The sequence below is a fragment of the Mustela nigripes genome, chromosome 16 (genome assembly GCF_022355385.1).
Source record: "Mustela nigripes isolate SB6536 chromosome 16, MUSNIG.SB6536, whole genome shotgun sequence".
Classification (NCBI taxonomy): domain Eukaryota; kingdom Metazoa; phylum Chordata; class Mammalia; order Carnivora; family Mustelidae; genus Mustela; species Mustela nigripes.
The window spans coordinates 40,862,546-40,884,138 of record NC_081572.1 but is presented as its reverse complement, the minus strand read 5'-3'; the positions used below and the strand labels follow the sequence as shown (position 1 = coordinate 40,884,138).

General features: G+C 40.0%; 1 protein-coding gene across 3 annotated transcripts; it reads right to left on the bottom strand.

Annotated features, from left to right (window-relative positions):
- Nucleotides 1–1,415: 1,415 nt before the first annotated feature.
- On the bottom strand, nucleotides 1,416–19,983 carry WSB1 (WD repeat and SOCS box containing 1). 3 transcript variants are annotated; one of them, XM_059381054.1, is made up of 9 exons: nucleotides 19,625–19,980; nucleotides 12,443–12,611; nucleotides 11,338–11,606; nucleotides 10,067–10,198; nucleotides 7,750–7,850; nucleotides 5,306–5,478; nucleotides 4,663–4,776; nucleotides 3,103–3,210; nucleotides 1,416–2,618 (listed from the first exon to the last, which is right to left on the bottom strand). In XM_059381054.1, the coding sequence occupies exons 1-9, from the start codon at nucleotides 19,662–19,664 to the stop codon at nucleotides 2,459–2,461; spliced, it is 1,266 nt and encodes a 421-aa protein (XP_059237037.1). In that variant the 5' UTR covers nucleotides 19,665–19,980; the 3' UTR covers nucleotides 1,416–2,458. The 3 variants fall into 3 exon arrangements, 2 of the variants coding, with proteins under 2 accessions (XP_059237037.1, XP_059237038.1); XR_009400535.1 differs by lacking the exons at nucleotides 1,416–2,618; nucleotides 3,103–3,210; nucleotides 4,663–4,776; nucleotides 5,306–5,478 and adding exons at nucleotides 5,756–5,976; nucleotides 6,702–6,877 and having other exon boundaries at nucleotides 19,625–19,983; XM_059381055.1 differs by lacking the exons at nucleotides 1,416–2,618; nucleotides 3,103–3,210; nucleotides 4,663–4,776; nucleotides 5,306–5,478 and adding an exon at nucleotides 5,756–6,877 and having other exon boundaries at nucleotides 19,625–19,983.
- Between the last annotated feature and the right edge of the window lie 1,610 nt (nucleotides 19,984–21,593).

The following is a 21,593-nucleotide window of genomic DNA, read 5'->3' as shown; positions in this document are numbered from 1 at the left end:
GACCACATCTTTCCTATTCTCTCTTGGTCACCCAGCTCTAAAATAGTATCATCCTGTTATATTTCTACAGACAAATGGAACACTTGAGCAGTTTTCCACTTGACTTACATTCTGCAATCTTCCTTTCACCTTGGCACTATGATTTTCACATGAAAAGGTAACAAGCAATTTGGCCTTCTCAGAGAACGTGTCTTCCAAAAATGCAATTTTTTTTTTTTTTTTTTTTGACAGATCACAAGTAGGCAGAGAGGCAGGCAGAGAGAGAGGAGGAAGCAGGCTCCCCGCCGAGCAGAGAGCCCGATGGGGGGCTCGATCCCAATACCTTGGGATCATGACCTGAGCCGAAGGCAGAGGCTTTAACCCACTGAGCCACCCAGGCGCCCCAAAAATGCAATTTTTACCTGATTAGGTATGTTGGCTGGAGAGTATATCATTTCATGGTATAAATAGTAAGTAATGCTATCTTATTATTTTCAAATTATAAAGATGTATTACAAAGTAAAATGCAAGAAAGAAAAATCACAACAGGTTTAAAGATGGTTTTGTGCTACTTTTTGTATAATGGGATTCTCAAGAAGTAATGGGCACATTTTCTATTGGCTTTCAAATTTGTAACTTGCACCCTTCACAGAGCCAACTCCAAGAACTTCCAGATGATTTTCAGTGGCAACAACCAAATCTTCAAGAGCACACAACTAATGAAAGTTTTGCTCATCTTGCCTCCTCAAAAGGTCCACATCACTAGACTTTCCTTTGGCTACTTTAAATAGACTTACGCTAGGCCTGTAGCTTCCCCTAAAAGATTTTTCTTCTGCTCAACAGTTATTTCCCCTTGTTCCAGAGCTTTTCTGTGCTCTTATTTATTGATCAATTAATTTATTTTTAATGAACCCACCTACACAGAAACCAGGGACGCTCCCTGCCTTGCAAGGTCCCTTGCAAAAACCATCTTATAAAAACAAAAGGCTTCAAAGCACCAGTGGCTAAACCCATTGAGTAGAAAGGAGGCTGGGGAGTGGGGGTGGGAGGAGAAAGCTGGAGGCAGGAGTTGGCCTGGAAGCAGGATGGCAGCCAGGCCCGAAGGGAGCTGCCCCCTTCTTGAGCAGAACCCCTAGCTACCTGGGTAGACCATAGGAGACCTCAGTGCCTGGGGTGGCCAGTGGAACTCCTGGGGCTGGCTCCTTGGCACAGCACTGCAGAGGGGATTTTCTGTGCTTCTGAAGTATTAATTACTACAACAGTTCTCCCAGAACAAATCACCATAAAAGTGGCTGCATTTATGAAGCATTAACTCTTAATCACTAGTACTCGTGCAATTCATTACCCTTTTTGCTTAATTTGCCTCAGTCTTACATTGGAGACACACAAAAGTACAGAACTTTTCAACATACTTAAGAAATGTTTACAAGAGTGGGTTTGTTTGTTTGTTTTTTTAACAAGTCTTTAATTAAAAAAACTCAAAAATATATAATCAAGCATTTTACATAATGCATACATTCTTAATATCTGCAGGTAAGATAAATAACAGAAGGCAAAAGCAGATACACTGGATTGCTTCTCTTTGGCAAATCACCAATATTACCCCCTGCAGAAACATGATATATGTAAAAAAACATAAAAATAAAAATAAAAAAGCAAAACCATGGTTTTTAAATTGTCCCTTAGTACAAATAACAAAATATTTACCAATAATACAGTAGATGGAATTTTCAAATTGACTAAAATTGGTAATACTTTATATCACGGGGTTAAAGTAGCAAGCTGCTTTCCAAAATTAAGGCCCGCAGCAATGGTTATATAGTTATTGGGGGGGGGGGGGGGACAATGTGGGATGGACACACACACACACACACACCCTTTTCCTAGTTATACCTGGCTGTTTTTATTTAATAATGTCACATTCAAATTCTACCTCTCGGATGCCATTCCTAAAGAAAATAAGATCCTTTCCCTGTGGGTTTTACCTGCAGATCAGATGCCTGACTCCTCCCACCCGCAACCAAATTTGCATTTTTAAAAATCAGGAACCAGCTTTCTTCAGCCAGTATTTACCATCGAACTCAGTGGCCCAGAATAAAAAAAATTCCTTCCATTTTATATTGAAGCTAGGTATTGCAGCTCTACTGAAGCAGTATATACATGTTGGAACTAAAAGTTAAAAAAGCAGAAGTGTCCATTCAACACATAGCAGCTTTTATCTAAATATATACATGTATGTATATGGTTTCACAGTTAAATTTTAGAAAAAAAAAAAATTTACATTTGATATGTCCGGAAACAGTTCTCCTATAGTCTATAAATAATATTTTAATATGCTCAAATGATCAAAATGCACAAGAATGTATCAAATTAAATAAGTCTTCTAAACCTTGAAAAACAGATACTTGAAGTCAGTCAAGCTTGAGGTTTGTGTCAAGTGTGCTCTGTCAGACCCTAGGACGAGGGAAAACAGAGCCCTCTAGAGACGATAGGCGAGAAACTCCAAAACTTTGGAAGGAATCGGTAGCTTCTGGACCTCTTGGGTGGGCATCACTCTCCGGATCGACATGCGACACAAATGTTGAAGGCTAGGGACTTGCCTCGGAGTGGCCCAGAAATAGACACTTCCATCATGTGTCCTAAACAGAAAACAACAAAAAACATCACAAACTCAGTCACCTTCATACACATATTTCAGCATCCTATAGCTCAAACAACTAACATCCAAGGCTGTGTATGACAGTCACAAACTACACACTAAAACCTAATTAAGGAAGACGAACCAATGATCTTCTTTATGACAACATAACAGTATTGTAAGAAACCCTTATGGAAGACTTAGTGATAATAGAAACTGGCTGCTTTGACTAAAAGCCACCTCAGGGCACCTGGCTGGCCAGTCGGTTAAGCATTGGACTTTGGCTTGGGTCATGATCTCAGGAGCCTGGGATGGAGTCCCCCATCCGGCTCCCTGCTGTGCAGGGACCCTGTTTCTCCCTTTGCCTGTCCCTTCTGCCCTTCCTCCCTCTCTCCCTGTCAAATAAATAAATGAAATCTGAAAAATAAAATAAAAGCCACCTTAAATTAAACTGCCTCTTAAAGAAAATAGAAAAATCAATTTACCCAGCAGCTAAAACACTGCCATCAGTAGAAAAGGCACAGCAAAGACCATTGCTCAAAGGTGCAACTTGAACTGGATAATCCTCATCAATTCTCCAGAACCTCACCATTCTAGAAAGGAAATAAATTATCCATTGAGTATCTAGCAGGATATTTAAGGTAAAAGCAACATCAATACTTCAGACAAAAAATGCCACTCTGAGTCATAAAATACACACCACACAGATACACACAGTCACTGCAGCAAGCAATTACTCTAACTCAATTACTCTAACTTGCTTTATGAAGTATTTTCTAGCCTATACCAATCAGTAATTTGGATCAACTCACACTTAAGAGACTATAATGCATGGCTGCCTTCCCTTCCCAGTGTTCAGATCCATAATGGTCGCAAGCAGAATCCTTCTCCTTATACTCAATATCTGAGAATTTGCAAAGCCAAATGAAATTTCTTCGGTAAACAAGGATGTTAACATTAACATTATGTAACACTACAAAATGAAAAGACTAATTTATGAAAATACTGCAATTAACAACATGTCTGTGAATCAAGATCTGCCAATCTTATTTTTCCAAAAGGCAAAAAGGGTTTTACTCTCTTCCCAACACATTTAAAAAACCTTTTCAGGGGCATTTGGGTGGCTCAGTGGGTTAAGCCTCTGCCTTCAGCTCAGGTCATGATCCCAGGGTCCTGGGATCAAGCCCTGCATCAGGCTCTCTGCTTAGGAGGGAGCCTGCTCCCCCACCCCCCCACCCCCACCTACTTGTGATCGCTGTCAAATAAATAAATAAATAAATAATGTAAACAAAATAAATAAACAACTTAAACAAACAAAACGGAGGGCATGCACCTCCGACTTTTGGGGCAGCTGGGGCACCCAAGGATGGGGCTGACCTTTTCAGATAGGTAGAAGGTGTCTAGAAACAGCAGAGACTGGATATTCAAATCTGAACAGAGAAACAGTGATTGCTGGCAAAAACAAAAAACAAAAACAAACAAAAAAACAAACAAAACAACACTTTCTCTGTTCTGGAAAGACAACAGTGACTCACTTTCTGAATTAATGTGACCAAATTAATTAATGCTGTATACCATACACATTGTATAATAAAAGCATGAGCAAAAGGAATGGTGCTACTTAGGTTCTGCTTCATACCAATACATAGTACACCTCACTCATGTGACATTTCATCTTGTAGCCTCAAAAGCAGTGGACACAAGTCACTCTGCTTTTACCATTTATTTCACTTTGAAAATGTCATTCTGCTTCAACCTTTACAAGATATTACTGAAAAAAAGACCAAGTTTGCCTACACTAGCTAACACACAAGAAACACAGGGAAAGGCATGGATTATCTTTAGCTTGTACAATTCCTCTTCTTCAGGCCAAAATTCTTTAAGACACACATCTCTCAAAGTCTTGTCTGGAAAAACAGGACACTAAAACCCACACTACAGAAAGATTTTTTTTTTAAGCCTTGAAAATGTTTCCAGTAAGTAGAAAGATGAAAGTAAATCTTTAGAAGACAATAAACAGGTCAAACTATAATTCACACACTTACTTATCATCAGCAAGGCTTGCAACATGCAGTCCATCATGACTAAAAGACACAGATCGTACCCATCGGTCATTTGCTCCTCCAGCAAATATTGGAGTAGGTGGGGGAAACAGGTGCCTGAGGTCAAATACATGTTTTCAGGTGAAAATGAGTCACTTCAAGAAGCAAAACTACCCCTGTACAAAATATATCTGTCTCTGAATAATGTTTGAAGAGGCCTTAATGACCACAGCTGAGGAGACTGAGCAGAGCTGATTCAAATTAAATTAAAGGAACCTTAAAAGAATTACTAATCTTCTTTTCACAATGTGGTTTAAGACACTAAGATTAACTCCAATGTCATTTTCAACTGTTTTTTAAAAACCTTGACATGAAACTCTAAATATAATTATCACTTCTACAGAGTCAGATACTGTCTAATGACAATAACATGATCTCTATCAAGAGAGCCAAATTTGTTTTTAGAGTTTTTATCTAAAGTTCTTATTATTCAAGGACTTAAATAATACTGAAATTTAGAACTATTGACAGACTACAATTTTAAGTCTCACATGTTAGTGATTCCAATCATTCATGTAGTTTCTTATAAGTTATACTAACAGCCAGAGATGAACCACAGACAACAACTAATTCATGCTGTACCCACCCAAATTCCATCACAATGTGTCCAGTATGTGGATCCCAGATATATACTCGAGTGTCATAAGATGCAGTAGCCAGTAATGCTCCATCAGGAGAAAAGTCACAAGCTACAACATCATGGTGGTGTCCTTCTAGTTTCCGTATCATGGTATATTTATCCATATTCCAAAGGAAAACCTGCAATAAAAAGGCAAATGTTATAGCTTCATTCAGACACACAGAGGACAAAATGGCACAACTTAATCTAAAATAACTAAATTTAATTAACATTATATTAAACATTATAAATTATGAATTAAAAGAATATGTATGCTCAGTGTCATAGCCAGATTAAAAATCAGTCTTTAAGTTAATTAAAGTAGACATGCAAATTCTATTTCAAATGTTTCTGTTAAATGTTAATTTAAAAATAAGCCTAAACATAAAAAAGGCAATGCAATTTTTAACCACAAAGTTATACTGAAATCCATTTATTCCAAAAACTAATTAACTAAAATATATACAGAAATAAATAGGGTTAAGTACTACAAACCCCCTTCTTTTTTTTTCCAGAAACTACCAAATTTTTAAAAAATATACAGACAGAAAATGTAATGTTAACAAATTGTTACTCCATTGGCATCTCCCTTTGAGATAATCACTTGTTTACAATAGGCTTGGGTCACCAACGTGAGCCTAGGAAGAGAAACAGATACTGCAAGCAAAGAGAATTTTCACAGCCAAATGAAATTTCTTTGGCAAACAACAAGGATGTTAAACCACATTACAAAATGAAAAGACTAACTTATGAAAATATTACAATTAATAACATGTCTGTGAATCAAATTTGCCAATCTTATTTCCCAAACAGACCACAATCATTAGTCATTTTAAGTATAAAACATTTAAATTACTTTAGTACAAGTTTACGCATAGTTTTTGATTCTTTAAGATCAATACTCAGACTGTGCAGAATAGTTCTGAATAGGATTTAAATGTTTACTTCAGTCTAGTTGTATTAAATACAAGCTTGGAGGTTTACAACAATCCTAATAAGACAATCTCTCCTCTTGGAATAAAGCAATCCTTTTTGCTACTTTTTTTCTGCACAGACACAATATTTTTACTTCCAAAGAAAAATAAATACAAATTTTAAGTTGATCCAGAGAAAAATACAAATTTTAAGTTGGATCAAAGTCTTACTGTATCTCTAACATCTCAAAGAATTCCAAAAAATAGCACAGAGAAACCATCTGAAAGCCAATTACATTACATTAAATTGGTTTCACATGTCAGACTCCCAATTCCACGAGACTGGAAGATCAATTTACTTGGAGTCAGTGGGTTTCACTGCGGGGGAAATCACTTTAAAAAAGAAAAAAAGAAAGAAAGAAAAGCAGAAAGTGGACATCGACCAGCACCTGTGTACGTACAGTACACCTTGCAGCCGAATGCAAGGTTACTTCATCCTATGGTAAAGGTCGCCCCCAGCCCGGTAGCCAGAGATGCCACTCTTTCTGCCCAGCTAACACCATTGTGCGCCTGTGTGCGAGTGGTGCCAGCATAACCTCAATCACACCAATATTGCTGCCACCACCTGTGACAGGGAAAGCAAGAAGCATATGGAAAACACACAGCCTAAAATAGCAATGTCAATATCCAGCTTTGTTCTTATGATTTTAAAGAACTGAATACTTTTTTCCTAAACTTCTAACATTTCCAACTATTATTTTAACATACTTCTTGGCTAAATAAAATGCATTTAAAACCAGCCTCCCACCCCCAGTAATTCAGAGTGTATTCTGAATACCCCACAGATTTGGACTCCACCATTTTTCATAAACATCTGAAGCTAGTAAGATCTCTTTAACTACACTATGAGCTGGCAGACAACTAAGAGTTCATTAAAAAGCATAACCCTCTCAAGAGTTACTTTATACTTAATCTGTCCACAGGTATGCTATGCCAGACAGACCTTGTCAATTTCATATATAATTCACTCTACATATACATGAATGCTATTTTTATTATTAGATTTTTAAGTTACTTTTTTTCAGTTAAATGTCCAGGACCAGCTGGGAATCAAAACTTTTTAAACAGCAAACTGGACAAAAAAAATAGAACAACAGAGAAGAATTAGCGGGAATGTCTTAACATTTGGACTAGATCTCTTCTATAGCACATAAACTTTACTATAGCACATAAAGTTTCCCAGATCTTTGAAAAAGTAAATTTGACATACCCCTTACTTTATGAATATTATTGCTGACTAAAAGCAATCCAATTTCTCACTCCACAATCAATACTAGATTTAATTTCCCTCATGCAAATTCTCCATCATGAAATAAAATACTTAAGATATTCATGACACCGAGCACAGATTTAACAGATTACTTAAGATTTAAAATGATTATGCACACATCATTACAATCCAGTTCACAATGAATGTACAAGAACTTTGATACATACTGCTTTACTGGCTCCCACTGAACACAGCATAGAAGAGTCAGGAGAGAATGCACAGCTATACACCCAGTTCTGATGGCCCCTCAATACTTTCATCATATTTCCTGAACAAAAAGAAATACCTGTGTTAACCTTAGAGTTCACTTCAAATGAGCAGCATTTCAAAAATGGCAGAATCACAGATCACAAAATTCTATAGCAGCAGTGACTTATCTGTAACTAGGGTTGGATATAAACCAATTGCTTATTTTGTAAAAGTTCTACTGGAACACAATCATGCCCATGTGTTTATGTTGTGCTACAGTGGCAGAGATAACTAAGGCAGAGACAGCATGGTGCACGAGCCTAAAACAGTTGCCATCTGGCGCTTTAGGGAAAAGTCTGCTGACCCTTCACCTATAGAAGATAGAATTCTTTTAATACATTTATTCTACAAATGAAGGAACTCAAACACTTCAAGGCTGAGACCTGAGGAACAACTTCAAAATGCCTTTCATCCTTCCTTTCTGATAACCTACATTCCATTCCAAAGCCCCTGTGCATTATATCTAAAGCACACAATTATGTCTACAGATATTTTAATTCTTAATTTTACAAATACTTACTGAATGCCTACATGTCAGGCACTGAGGAGACAGCCATGAATAAGACTAAGTCCCAACTCTCTTGAGTTTATATTTTACTGAATTCATATATATTTTTTTTTTTTTTTGAGGGGTGGAAAGGGGAGAGGGAGAGAGAATCCCAAGCAAGCTCCATGCCCCAGCATGGAGCCCAATGGATGGCTCAATCTCACAACCCTGAGGTTCATGACCTGAGTTGAAATCAAGAGTCAGATGCTTAACCAAATGAGCCACCCAGGTGCCCCTGAGTCTGCATTCTTAAAACATATGCACACAACTGAAAATGTGTTGAGGGGCACCTGGGTGGCTCAGTGGGTTAAAGCCTCTGCCTTCGGCTTGGGTCATGATCCCAGGTCCCGGGATCAAGCCCTGCATTGGGTTCTCTGCTCAGCAGGGAGCCTGCTTCCTCCTCTCTCTCTCTGCCTGCCTCCCTGCCTACTCGTGATCTCTGTCAAATAAATAAATAAAATCTTAAAAAAAAAAAATGTGTTGAGAAAGCAAGTAGCATTTGATATGCAAAAGAAAATAAAAATTTAACCACCAAACTATTTTAACTGTTGGGATCTCTCCACCCCTCAACAGCCAAAAATTCAGAGAACACTAAGATGCAAAGGAGGTCCGGTCATGGTTTGGTAAGACAAGCGTATTATTTTATCAGGCAATGGTTATAGCCCATCAGCTGGATCAAGTCTCCAAACCCCAGACTTTTGTTTTCTACTACCTTCAGTTTAAGTCAGCAATACTTCTAAGCAAGACCTTAACCTTGAGCCTGAGGCTCTTAGAGCACTATCAGATCTTAAATATAAGGTGTTAGCTAAAACTGTAATCTTTCTCATTAGCGGCTAAGAAGCAGAAAGAGATGCTCATCTCTGGTCCTCTTAAATGAGGTAGACTCTCCAAACTTTCTAAGCACTGCAATTAACAAAGTTTCAGGTACTTAACACTAACATACCTTTTATTTACCTTTTTATTTACAGATTTTTATTTGTCAGAGAGAGAGAGAGAGAGAGAGAGAGCGAGCACACAAGCAGGGGGAGCAGGTGGAGGGAGAAGCAGGCTTCCTGATGAGCAGGGAACCCAATATGGGACTTGATCCCAGGACTCTGGGATCATGACCTGAACCAAAGGCAGCCACCTAACTGAGCCACCCAGGGGTCCCTAACATACCTTTCATTATATTGGATAGCAAGTCTTTCAGTAATTACTTACTTAACCTATCCAACTTATTATTATGCTTATAAGCTTTTAGTTATAAATCCTGGTATATAAATGTCTTAATCTAAATTTTATTAGATTACTAAATTATATATAACTTCGAGACCTACTTAAATTTTTGCTAAGCAAATGAAATTAACCACCTTCCCTAAGATGAAGGAAATAAACGCAGACCAGTTCATTTATAAAAACCTAAAAATGACCCAGATTTTGTCCTCATATAGCTGATACAGATCTGTGTGGTTAGTTTCTGAGTAATATAAGATTGTTTAGAGTAACTGCTGGTTCCTGTTCTGGGTCACATTTATGGTTGCATTTGATCTGCACAAGGGAAGGGACCAAACCAATTAAAAGATAAGAGCAAACTTTGATCACAGGCCACTTTTAAACTCAAACACCCCAAATGATCGACACTTCTTGGCATCTCTCATTAATGGTGTTAAGAAACTCATTCTGTTTCACAGCTTGTAAAAAAGACATACCATCATCTTTCAGGTCCCACACTCTCAGAGTTTTGTCTCTTGAAGCTGATACTAGGATCAAGCTCCCATCTGGAGCAAAAGTTAAATCTCTGACCACTTCAGTATGATCTACCAAGTTAAGGAGGAGTTTTCCTAAATCCAATGGAAGAGGGAAAAAAGACAATGTTAATTTTTATCAGCTTCTCTTTAAAATAGGGTTCTTCACCATAAAAAATTATATATACATGCAGAAATACTTGTCACCTCCTTAGTCTCCCAAGTATAAAGTGACTTAATAGTGCTTTTACTATCACCTTTAAAGATTCTCTATTTACACAGTTGTAAAATGGATTATTTCCAGAGTAACAAAACCTAAATTTATTAGATCAGCTTAGAGAAAATTCCTGAAATGCAAAGAAGTTAATTTACCATCAGGAAAACCCACATTATCATTTTTAAATCTTTGTACAGTATGATTTTAACATAAAACCAAATTTTCCCTTTTCTTTTCCTTGGCCTTGGATTACTAAGACTGTCCAACTCCCCAAAAGATTCATGTTATCTCGCAACAACCTAAATTTTCAATAATAATCAGTGAAAAAATATGCTTTATGCATCTAATATTGAGAGTTTTGTTTTCTATGAAAATCTATGTGCGTTCCTTCAATTTTTTCAAGAATCCAAATTTACTGACTCACTGTCCTCATTCAATAGTAGCATCACTTGCGGTGTTCTACTATACCTAGTTTTCCCGCTCATTTTAAAAAATGTCTTCAAATTTTTAAGTACATACCATCAGCCAGAACTATCAAGTTCACTTTTAACTGCCCAAAGAATTTACCTTCTGAACCTATCTGGTTAAACTTTAAATACAATGTCACTAAAACTTCCAAAGGTTAGACAATTTAAAAACCAGATTTGCATTGAAAGCCTCCAAGCTATCAACTGAAAAAGTATGTAATGAAAAGAAAACACCCTGCCATCTGAGTCATAAACTAAATTATTAATTTATAAATTAAATTAAGGATTAAAAATTAAGATTAATGTTTATTCCTTAGACACGACCTTCTTACTGTAATATTCTCTGAAGAGTGACCAAGCAGTGAGAACTCTACTCATAAAATAAAACCATGAGCAGAAGATGCTATGTAGGCCAATCATAAGGACACATTCATAGCATCAATTCTTGCTTTTCAGCAAGTTAATATCTCAAATCTTATCTTCTAGTGCCTATGAGAGATGCCCTGCATCACAAAATAATCAGGTTTGCTTTTCAAACTATGGCCCTGTACCTGTATATACATCCCATATTTTGATACGCCCATTGTTTAATCCTGTGGCAAGGAGCAGCTGATCCTGTCCGAATCTGAATCGATGCCATTCTATATTGACACAGCGACTCTGTTTTTCTGGAACCGAAGATCCAAAAGCAAGACTCCAGACTATGTCACCACAGTCTATAATATGTTCGCGAGGTTTATTTTTCTGACCACCATCACTATTTTGTCTTGACAATCTCAAACCGCTTGAATTGGTGATATTCTTGGTGCCATGCAAGAGACTGAGGGGAAAAAAGGTCAGATTGACATCTAGTTATTATGAACTCTGGATTCCTGCAGATACTAAATGATAAATGCTTGTTAAAATAACCTCAATTATTACCATAATGATACTGAATAACAATAGAATTCTATGGATGGGAAGGAGATATTTGCAATTAGCTATGAGGGTAGGACCAAATAAATTCAAACTAAAAGACATCTTCAGTTGCTGAGATTAAGTTTAACATTAAGCAATGTATAATTTCTTTGTGTCAAAATTTTCCTCAGAACCACTATAATCAATGAGGACTCCTTTAGCTAACCTAAAGTAAGTGTAACAAGCAAAAACAAAACAAAAAACCTGCTTAACTTAAGATTATTTATATAAAGGTCAACTAGACACAAAAAGGGTGAGATTAAATTTAATATATATTTTTTAAAAACTTTCAACAAATAAACAAATCCAAGCAGAGGAATTTTAAGTACATAAAAATAATTAATTACACGATCAGCATACTGCTGTTACCTAATAAAATGTCGTGAAATTCAAAAAGTGTCACATAACAAAAGGTCATCTTCCCTTGCATAAGGCAATATAGACACTACCAAGAAACCAGTAATCTGCTTTTTAATACAAAGACACAAAAGCATCTGAGAAAGTAGTCCATAACATAAAAGGCCAAACAATTCTTCCCACAAATTTTCCAATAAATATATTCAGCTTATGATTAGGATACACTTACAATACCTTACACTAGAAAGAAAAACTTAAGTATCACAATCTTTCTATTACTCCACACAGATAACAGTAAATTCTACAAAGACATACAATATACAAATTAGAAGAGAGTCTTACAAGTTCTTAAGGCACTGGGACCAGGGAACAAGCTTTACTGTACGATGTCCTTGTGACCAAGCAAAGTACGAACCATCTGGAGCAAAAGCAACAGTCCAATTTTCACGACCACATTTCTTGTCAAAGGGAGCTGCTGGAGCTAGAAGTTCACCTATAGTACGTGATCTCACTAAAAGAAGAAAAGATACACAGGATGTCACATATAACCAATAATGAATCTGAGACTTCCTCAATATTAATTTGGGACTCTCAACTTCATTGAGTTTCGATGCATACAAGGTCTAAGGAGTTCTGATTTCTACCCTTAATGATAATAACTATCTTCAAGTTTTGATAAAATGGTTTTCCAACATCTCCCCACCCAAGAGCTTGTTTAGAAAGCTTCAATTAAAAAACCTGGTTAAGGGGCACCAGTGGCTCAGTGGGTTAAAGCCTCTGCCTTCCTCTCAGGTCATGGCAGGAATCAAGCCCTGCATCAGGGCTCTCTGCTCAGCAGGGAGCCTGCTTCCTCCTCTCTTTCTCTCTGCCGGTCTCTCTGCCTGCTTGTAATCTCTGTCAAATAAATAAGTAAAATCTAAAAAAGAAAGCCCTGGTTAAGGTACTGTAATATCAGGGTTAGCAATTACTCAACTACTGACTTTTGCACTGCCTTATGTTTTCATCAAATTACTGACATCTAAAATGCAACAGGCCAAACTCACTTTATAAGGAAAGTATCTTCCAATAAGTTTGTAATTTTCAAAAACCACAAACCACTATAAAATACAATAGTTTATCATTATTCAAAGGAAAGCAATATTAAGTGGTCTATTTAAACATGATATTCTTTTTTTTTTTAAGACTTTTTTTTTTTTTTAAGATTTTATTTATTTATTTGACAGACAGAGATCACAAGTAGGCAGAGAGGCAGGCAGAGAGAGAGAGAGAGAGAGAGAGAGAGAGAGGGAAGCAGGCTTCCTGCAGAGCAGAGAACCCGATGCGGGGCTCGATCCCAGGACCCTGAGATCATGACCCGAGCCGAAGGCAGCAGCCCAAACCACTGAGCCACCCAGGCGCCCCTTTTTAAGACTTTTTAAAGTTACCTCCAAACCCAATGAGGGGCCTGAAGTCACAACCCCAAGACCAAGAGTCACATGCTCCACTAACTGAGACAGCCAGGCGCCCCAACATGAGTATTTTTTCAGGCCCAGGTCACAAAGAGTCATAAAATTCCTAGAACTAGAAAGGACTTAATGATTATTTAGTACAATCTCCCAATTGCTGCTTTAAAATGTATTACATTTGTGATCCTCAAACATCTTAATAGTGGGCCATAAACTGACCAAAAATGGAAGCAATTCTTTTGTTTTTTAAGGACAGAGAATAAACAATCTCATGTTTTTAATTTAATTAAGACTACTTAAATTTAGGGGCACCTGGGTGGCTCAGTCAGTTAAGCGGCTGCCTTTGACTCAGGTCCTGGAAGAGCCCATCCAGGTGCCCTGCTCCATAGAAATCTGCTTTTCCCTCTCCCTCTTCAGCTCCCCCTGCTTGTGCTCTCTCACTCATGTGCTTAATCTCAAATAAATAAAATCTTGAAAGAAAATAAAGGGTACCTATATTTATCATCCATAACAAAAACTGGCACATTTCCAGAGTACAGAGACTTTTCGTTCGCATTTAACAAGAAGTTTATCAACAAACTCTTACTATACATTTGTGTATGCAAACTTGGCCAGAATTTCCTCAACTTGGGTAAAGAATCTTTAACACTCACTGTATCACCACTGCTCTCTTGGGCTGGTCTTTTTTTTTTTCTTTTTTAATTTTATTTATTTATTTGTCAGACAGAGATCATAAGTAGGCAGAGAGGCAGGCAGAGAGAGGAGGAAGCAGGCTCCCTGCTGAGCAGAGAGCCCGATTCGGGGCTCCATCCCAGGACTCTGGGATCATGACCTGAGCCGAAGGCAGAGCCCTTAACCCATTGAGCCACCCAGGCGCCCCTTGGGCTGGTCTTGATTTCAAATTTTGCTACTCTTCCTTTTCAGGTATAAATTAGTATCTCTTTAGTTTCGCTACTTTCTATTCAGTGCTGGCTAACTATTTTTAGGTTTTGGATTTAAACTTCCCAACAACCAAACTACATATATCCTATGTATTGCAGTTCAAATAAGAACCACTTACGCTCTTATTGCTAAAGCAGATATATACCTACACCGGCCCCCCATGTACTAGTTCAGGTGACACTTCAAGTCTCAATGTGTGCTCTGTCAACAGTCAGTGGAGCACCTAGCATATGACAGGTGATCAGTAAATATTTACTGAGTGAATATAAAAGCACATGTATAAGTTCCCATTCTTAAAGGATTTCAACATTTCCTTCTCCAAGTTTTTGATACATTAACAAACAAGCTATGGTTTAAAAAGTAAAACAGGGGACCCTAGGTGGCTCAGTGGGTTAAGCCTCTGCCTTCAGCTCAGGTCATGCATGATCTCAGGGTCCTGTCCTACATCGGGCTCTCTGTTCATCGGGGAGCCTACTTCCCCCTCTTTCTCTGCCTGCCCCTCTGCTTACTTGTGATCTCTGTCAAATAAATAAATAAAATAAAAATAAAGATAAAAAGTAAAGCAGGGGCGCCTGGCTAGCTGAGTCAGCAGAACATGTGACTGCTGATCTCGGGGTTGTGGGTCTGAACCTCATGTTGAGTGTAGAGTACTCAAAAATAATAAAATCCAAAAATATATATGTAAAAAGTAAAACAAAATTGAGACCTATTTTTTCTATGATATTCAGAAATATGAATACCTAATAAGGCTTACTCTGTTTTTGTGGAGCTGACATTATCAAAAATTTTCTTTCTGATGACTCAAAAATCTTCCTCCTAGGGTGCCTGGGTGGCTCAGTCAGTTGAGTGTCTGTCTACCTTTGGCTCCAGTCATGACCCCAGGGTCCTGGGATGGATCCCCGCGTTGGGCTCTCTGCTCAGTGAGGAGTCTGCTTTCCCTTTGTGCTCTCTCTCAAATAAATAAAATCCTTTAACAAAAAAATAAATCTTCCTCCCTGCCTTTGGGCTCTCCCTTTCTCTTTGTGCTCTCTCCTTGCCACGACCCACTCAGTCCTGGTTCTGACCTAAGAGAGTAAGCCTAATCCTGCTCTCACATGACAGTCATATACTGAAGAAAGCCATGACATCAGCAAGTAAATCTTTTCATTTATAAATAAATAAACTGCCATAGGCCTTTCAATCACTCCTTAGATTACATGGTTTCAAGTCCATTCCCTACCTTTGCCTACAACACTTCTCTGGAGAAATTCCAGTTGGTAATGGTCTTCATAAAAGTGGCACCCTGAACTAAACACATCACCTCAGGTGTGGTTTGATCAAAGGAGCAGAACCCCCACCTACTTCCCACCCCAAGTGTATCCATAAAGCATAAAGTGACATTATTTTCACCAGCAGTTACATGACTTTAACATAAAATCCACAAACCAGTGACCCTTATATGCCTGCAGAATGATTTCCTTTTTTTCCTTTTTTTTTTTTTGGAAATATACAAATGATTTAAAAAAAAAAAATTTTTTTTTTAAGCTTTTATTTATTTGACAGAGATCACAAGTAGGCAAAGCAGCAGGCAGAGAGAGAGGGGAAAGCAAGCTCCCGGCTGAGCACAGAGCCTGATGCTGGGCTCGATCCCAGGACCCTGAGATCATGGCCTGAACTGAAGGCAGAAGCTTACTTAACCCACTGAGCCACCCAGGCGCCCCTACAAATGATTTTTTTGGAAGGGCTTGCTGTTCCTTATATTGCTTTTCCTTATAGTCCTCCAAGGCCACACACATAGATGGTTAATCTCACCATGGTAGTTCATGTGCCTGATTCCTGAATTTGCAACCCCTGCCTAAATTTTTTTTTTTTAAATATAACTTGGGTTTCTGTTTAATCCTATCTTTTGAAGGAAAAAGAAAGTTTGGGAGTCAGGGAAACAAGTTTTAAAATTCAACTGGAAAAAAAATTTTTTTCAGCCAAAAAACCCAAGCATCATCTTCAAGAGAAAACCCCTAGCTAAACTTGATGAGTATATTCTTATAATTTCTTTCTCAAAAAAATAGAAGACTGGCCCTTGTATTCAACTTAAAAACATCTGGTTAATCAGACTAGAACACACCACTCCTTTAGCAAGCAAGATTAACTTTCCCACAAAAGACACTTTTTTTTACTCTGTACTTTAGCATCACTCTATTTTTCTTTTACCTTGACCACACTCACAAAACTCCTCTGGTTTAAAGGTGGAAATTAACAACCAAAAATTGTTTCAAATAACAAAGACCATGAACTAAAAAGCTAATTTATTCTTAAACACATAGGCATTCAAGAAATGGGGTCATTATTTTAAAACTACCAAGAAAGGGGTATCTGGGTGGCTCAGTGGGTTAAAGCCTCTGCCTTCGGCTCAGGTCGTGATCCCAGAGCCCAGGGATTGAGCCCTGCATCTGGCTCTCTGCTCAGCAGGGAGCCTGCTTCCTCCTCTCTCTGCCCACTTCTCTGTCTGCTTCTCTGCTTACTTGTGTTCTCCGTCTGTCAAATAAATAAATAAAATCTTAAAAAAAAAAATTACCAAATAAATAAGTGCTATACTGTCACAAGTATTAGCAATTAACTTGGGGTTTCCTTGCTTGTTAACAGGCACATCAAGTGATTTCTCCCCCTCCCCCAATGATCTCTGCCATCAAATGATTCAAGCACTCATTCAGATACTTACTGGTACAATATTATCAAGTAGCACAAGGTCATAATGAAGTGCTTTGAAAAAAAATTTTTTTTAAGTTAAACCTTTATGACCTGCAGCTGTTTAATATGAGTATCGTAAGAGATACATGATTTAATGACCTTGTATAAGGGAAAAGCTGCCTGCCATGGGAACTCAGCCATAAAATACAATTATCTGTACAGTAGTAATACACTGAGTTACTGCTGAACCGAATGAACCAGATTTAGCTCCTTCTTCACATTCCTCTCTGCAATTTCATAACCAGAAAGGGAGGATCTGTGGTAGTGCCTTGTGAAAGAGGGCAGCAGCTCCAGGCAGTACTCCCTGTCTCACAAGACTTCTTTAATCAGTCTAGGAATCTTGCCTCTCCTCTTTCAGCACTTGATAAACGGAAGAGCTATAATTAATACTCAAGGAAAAAAAGGGGGAAAAGCTAAGTTCTTACTGAAAGTTACAAAGCTACACAGAGATATTACTGTTTAACTCTGTATCCAAATGGTACTTCCAAAGAAAGAAACAAAAAAAAGGGCTGATGGGGGTGGTTCGAAAGCTTAGAAAAGGCCGAGGTTCTTTCAGATATTTGGGACCTGCCTAATAATTTTATACTACAGCCAGCAAATAACACTGAGATGTTACTAAATATGAAAAACGTTAACTGAAAAGGCTATTACTTAGTGTGGCTGGTTCTTCTACCTTATTCAGGTATGCTCAGAAGCTCTACTCAGCCACTGGAAGGCAGGACTGGAAAGTTTTCAAAATGATTCATCAAGATAAAGTAAAACAGATAAATGAAAGGCAGATCACTTATCTGTGATACTATCGCGGAGCAGAGGAGGAAAAAAGCCCACTGGACTCCACTGGACTAAAGAACTTCTGGGTTCCATGTTCGACTCAGCACCTACTTACTAGTCTTAAAATACAGTTAAAATAAAAAGTAGGCATGAATTCTATTTTCCCTGTGTATTTATTTATTTAAAGATTTAAATTTTAAAGATTTATTTAAACCTTTAAATAAATAAATAAATTTGACAAGAGATCACAAGTAGGCAGAGAGGCAGGCAGGCAGGCAGAGGGCCGGATGCGGGGCTCTGCCGGGCAGATCCCAGGAACTGAGACCATGACCTGAGCCAAAGGCAGAGGCTTTAACCCACTGAGCCACCCAGGCGCCCCTTCCCTGTGTATGTAAAACAGTTATAAGAAACTGGGCTAAAGTCCCCTCCTAACCTGCCATTCCTAACCTGCCATTTAACCTTATCCTTAAGAGAACTAAAGTCCAGAATTCTAAGATAACTGTCTCTAGATATAAAAACTGAACTCACATACAGGATAAAGGGCCTACTGGTTACTTAGCTTCTCCCTTGGTCTAGAAGTACCTCCTCCATATATTTAAAGGCATACATAAAGGAAGAGGAAATGCAAAGGGTCTTTGCTCAGTAACCACTTCCAATTTTCATTTAATTAACACAGTAAGTTTGGCGCTGGTTTTTTTTGGGGGGGGGGGGGGGGGTGCAAAGTCTTTATTTTTTAAACTATAATTTAAGATGTATCACATGACTTGGCAAGCTCAATGTTTACTAAGCCGATCCATCAATGCACAGCACCAACTCCCCCGAAAATTATTCCAGTTATTTTCCCGTTAAGGGCGAATTTAAATGCGAGGTGCTCTCAACGACTTGACGCACAGCCTCCAGGATCTATTGCCCTGACTTCGGTGTGGCAGGGGCTAGCTTCTAGACTAGTTTTTAGACCGCCTTTTCAGAGTGCGCTCTTTCATACAACAGCTTTACTCCTGTCATTCACCCAACCATTCTGCTCCTCCCCGCTCCTCTGTGTAGAAAAGATAATTGAGTCTCCTCCCCTGAGCCGCTTCCTTCCTTAACGCCACGCCGTTTTTAAAAAATGCTACTTAAAAAAAAAAAAAAATGCTGCTTTTTCCAGGCCGCTGGCACCTCTTCGGTCGTATTTCTCCTTTAGGGATAGCTGATATACCTACCTGAGGACCCCTCCCCTTTCATTACACTCAGAGCACCCAAGTTTACTTTTCGCGTCCCCAGACCTGCCCAGCACTGGCCTATCCACTCGACGCCTAGAGAATCCCAGGAGAATGACCCTGCGCGTTCCTCCTTAAAGGAAAACTGGGGGCTCCCAGGGGGTGGGTGTCCGCCCCCGGCCACACAGTCCGGAGCGCCCCGAACCCGAAGATCAGCCCACCGCCTCCCTCCTAGCCTCGCGCACAGTAGACGCTGCAGCAATGACGACCCCATTTACCCCTCGGCGACACCCACCAGCGGGGCCGCTTCCTTCCTCTATGCTCCAGGGCTTGGCCCCGGCTCACCCCTTCTTCGCTTAGACTCTTCCTCGTCCGGGGACTCCCCGCCTCTCCGCAGCCCCGGCACGCTCACCACACCCCTCACCCACAGTCCCATTCCTCACCGATCTCTTTCTCGTTGACCCTCGGGGGAAAGCTGGCCATCTATGGGGCACCGTCTGATTCCGGGGGTGCGATGCGGACCCAACGATAGAGAAGGGATCGGCGAGCGCTGAGGGGCGTGACGCGGGCTCGGTCCCTCCCGGACTGGGGGACGGAGGGGAGGGGCGGGGGCGGAAGCGGGAGGCTCTACCGACTCCCCCGGGAAAGCTCCCGAAGGCCTCGGACCAAACTACGGAGTCAAACACAGACAATAGACCCCGCTCCCTGCCTCAAGCCTACGGACCAAGACGCTCCCCTCAACTCCGCCGACCGCAAACCAGACACTGGAGACAAAATGGCGGGCGGCGCGGGAGAGATAGCACGGCGGCGCGGGCGGGGTCTCGTGACGCCATCGCCCGAAGCCCCGCCCCCCGACGCTCGGGACGTGACGGTCTGGGCTCGGTGCCCCGCCCCCCCGCCGGGTACGCGCGGGCGTTTCTGCGAGGACTGGACAGGCTGGGGCAGGAAGAACGCGGAGGCGAGGGCGGAATCCGGGCTGCATCCCCAGCCCACCCGAGGCCGGAACGCTGAGTCCGAGCTGTGCTTCTAGCTCGGTTTTGTTCCACCCCTCCGCGGCCCCCGGAACGATAGCGTGGTCTGTATTTCTGAGTTCAGATGCCTTCGAAAAGGCAAACGGGGAATCGTATAATACCTATTGGCCCACCGCTTAAAGATGGCGTGGAATTTAAACTGGCTGGACCAAAATGAACAAAAAAGACGTTTCAGATTTTACCCCGATTTGGCCACCTCCCCAGCCCTCACGTGCTTGATGCAAAAAAATGAGATGAGAATGAACATCGATCGCGGTAACCCCAGCCGTGCGGACGGCGGTCATCCTGACCTGGCCGGCCGGTGTTTGCAAGGGTCGAGGAGACCGGGCATGCGGGCGGCCCACCCAGCCCGGGGACCTCCCTGCGCTGCCTTGTGCTGGCTGCTCCTGCATCCTGGCGGCCCCACAAGGCTCGGCCCTGCCCCGGCCTCTCCCGAGGCAGACCGGGTCGTGTCCGCTCAGACCGAGGTCTCTGGCAGGCAGCTAACTATTCACACAAGGCTGATGAAAGTCCTGTGGGCCAGAGCCACGTTGCTTCCCGATCACAGATGACAGACTTGCATTTTAAGGGGCCCTTCTGTGGACTCTAATCCGTGTTCCACTGGAGGACATCTAAGGCTGGGAATTTCAAGTATGTGGCAGATACTGCTGGGAGAGGAGTTGCATGAGTCAGACCCTTCTGGGAGTTCTCAAATCACAGCAGTCAGGCATGTCTACTTTTCTTTGTGTGTTAATTATTCCAATAGTGAAATGATTAGTAGCAGACTAAAGAAATCAGCCCCTCTCTTTTATTTTCAGGCAACAAATTTAAATTTATTGATGGCTTACTGTGTCCCAGGCACAGGGGCTAGTGGCTGAGTATTTAGAATAGAACAATTTTAACGCAGTCTTGTGACTCGTATATCAGCATTTCTATCAGTCCCTTTTCATTGTTTTAACCAACTGCTAGTACCTCTGTTTACTTATACTATACCTTACAAATTCATAGAAAATACCAGTTCTTGACTGCCTGAAATTCTTTGGTGGTTTTTTTAGACAGTTGTTTAATTACTGGAGTTAATCCTGCTCTCCAACAAACTTCCTGACCATTTTCTCAACCAAAGTAAAACAATGTAATGAAAAACAGTTTTACTATTTGTCGTCAATAGTGATAATATCTAATATTTTTTGGATCCATGCTACATGCTAGACACTGTTCCATGTAAGTGCTTTTATGGATTAACTAATTTAAAACCCACAACAGTATGAGTAGCATATTAATCATTCACATTTTATACTTAGTAACTTGACAACAGGCACGGAGCTACTTAGAGGCAAAGTGCTAGATTTGAACCCAAACTTGTCTGACTATCCTGCCCTACTTCCATGCTATCTCATAAATG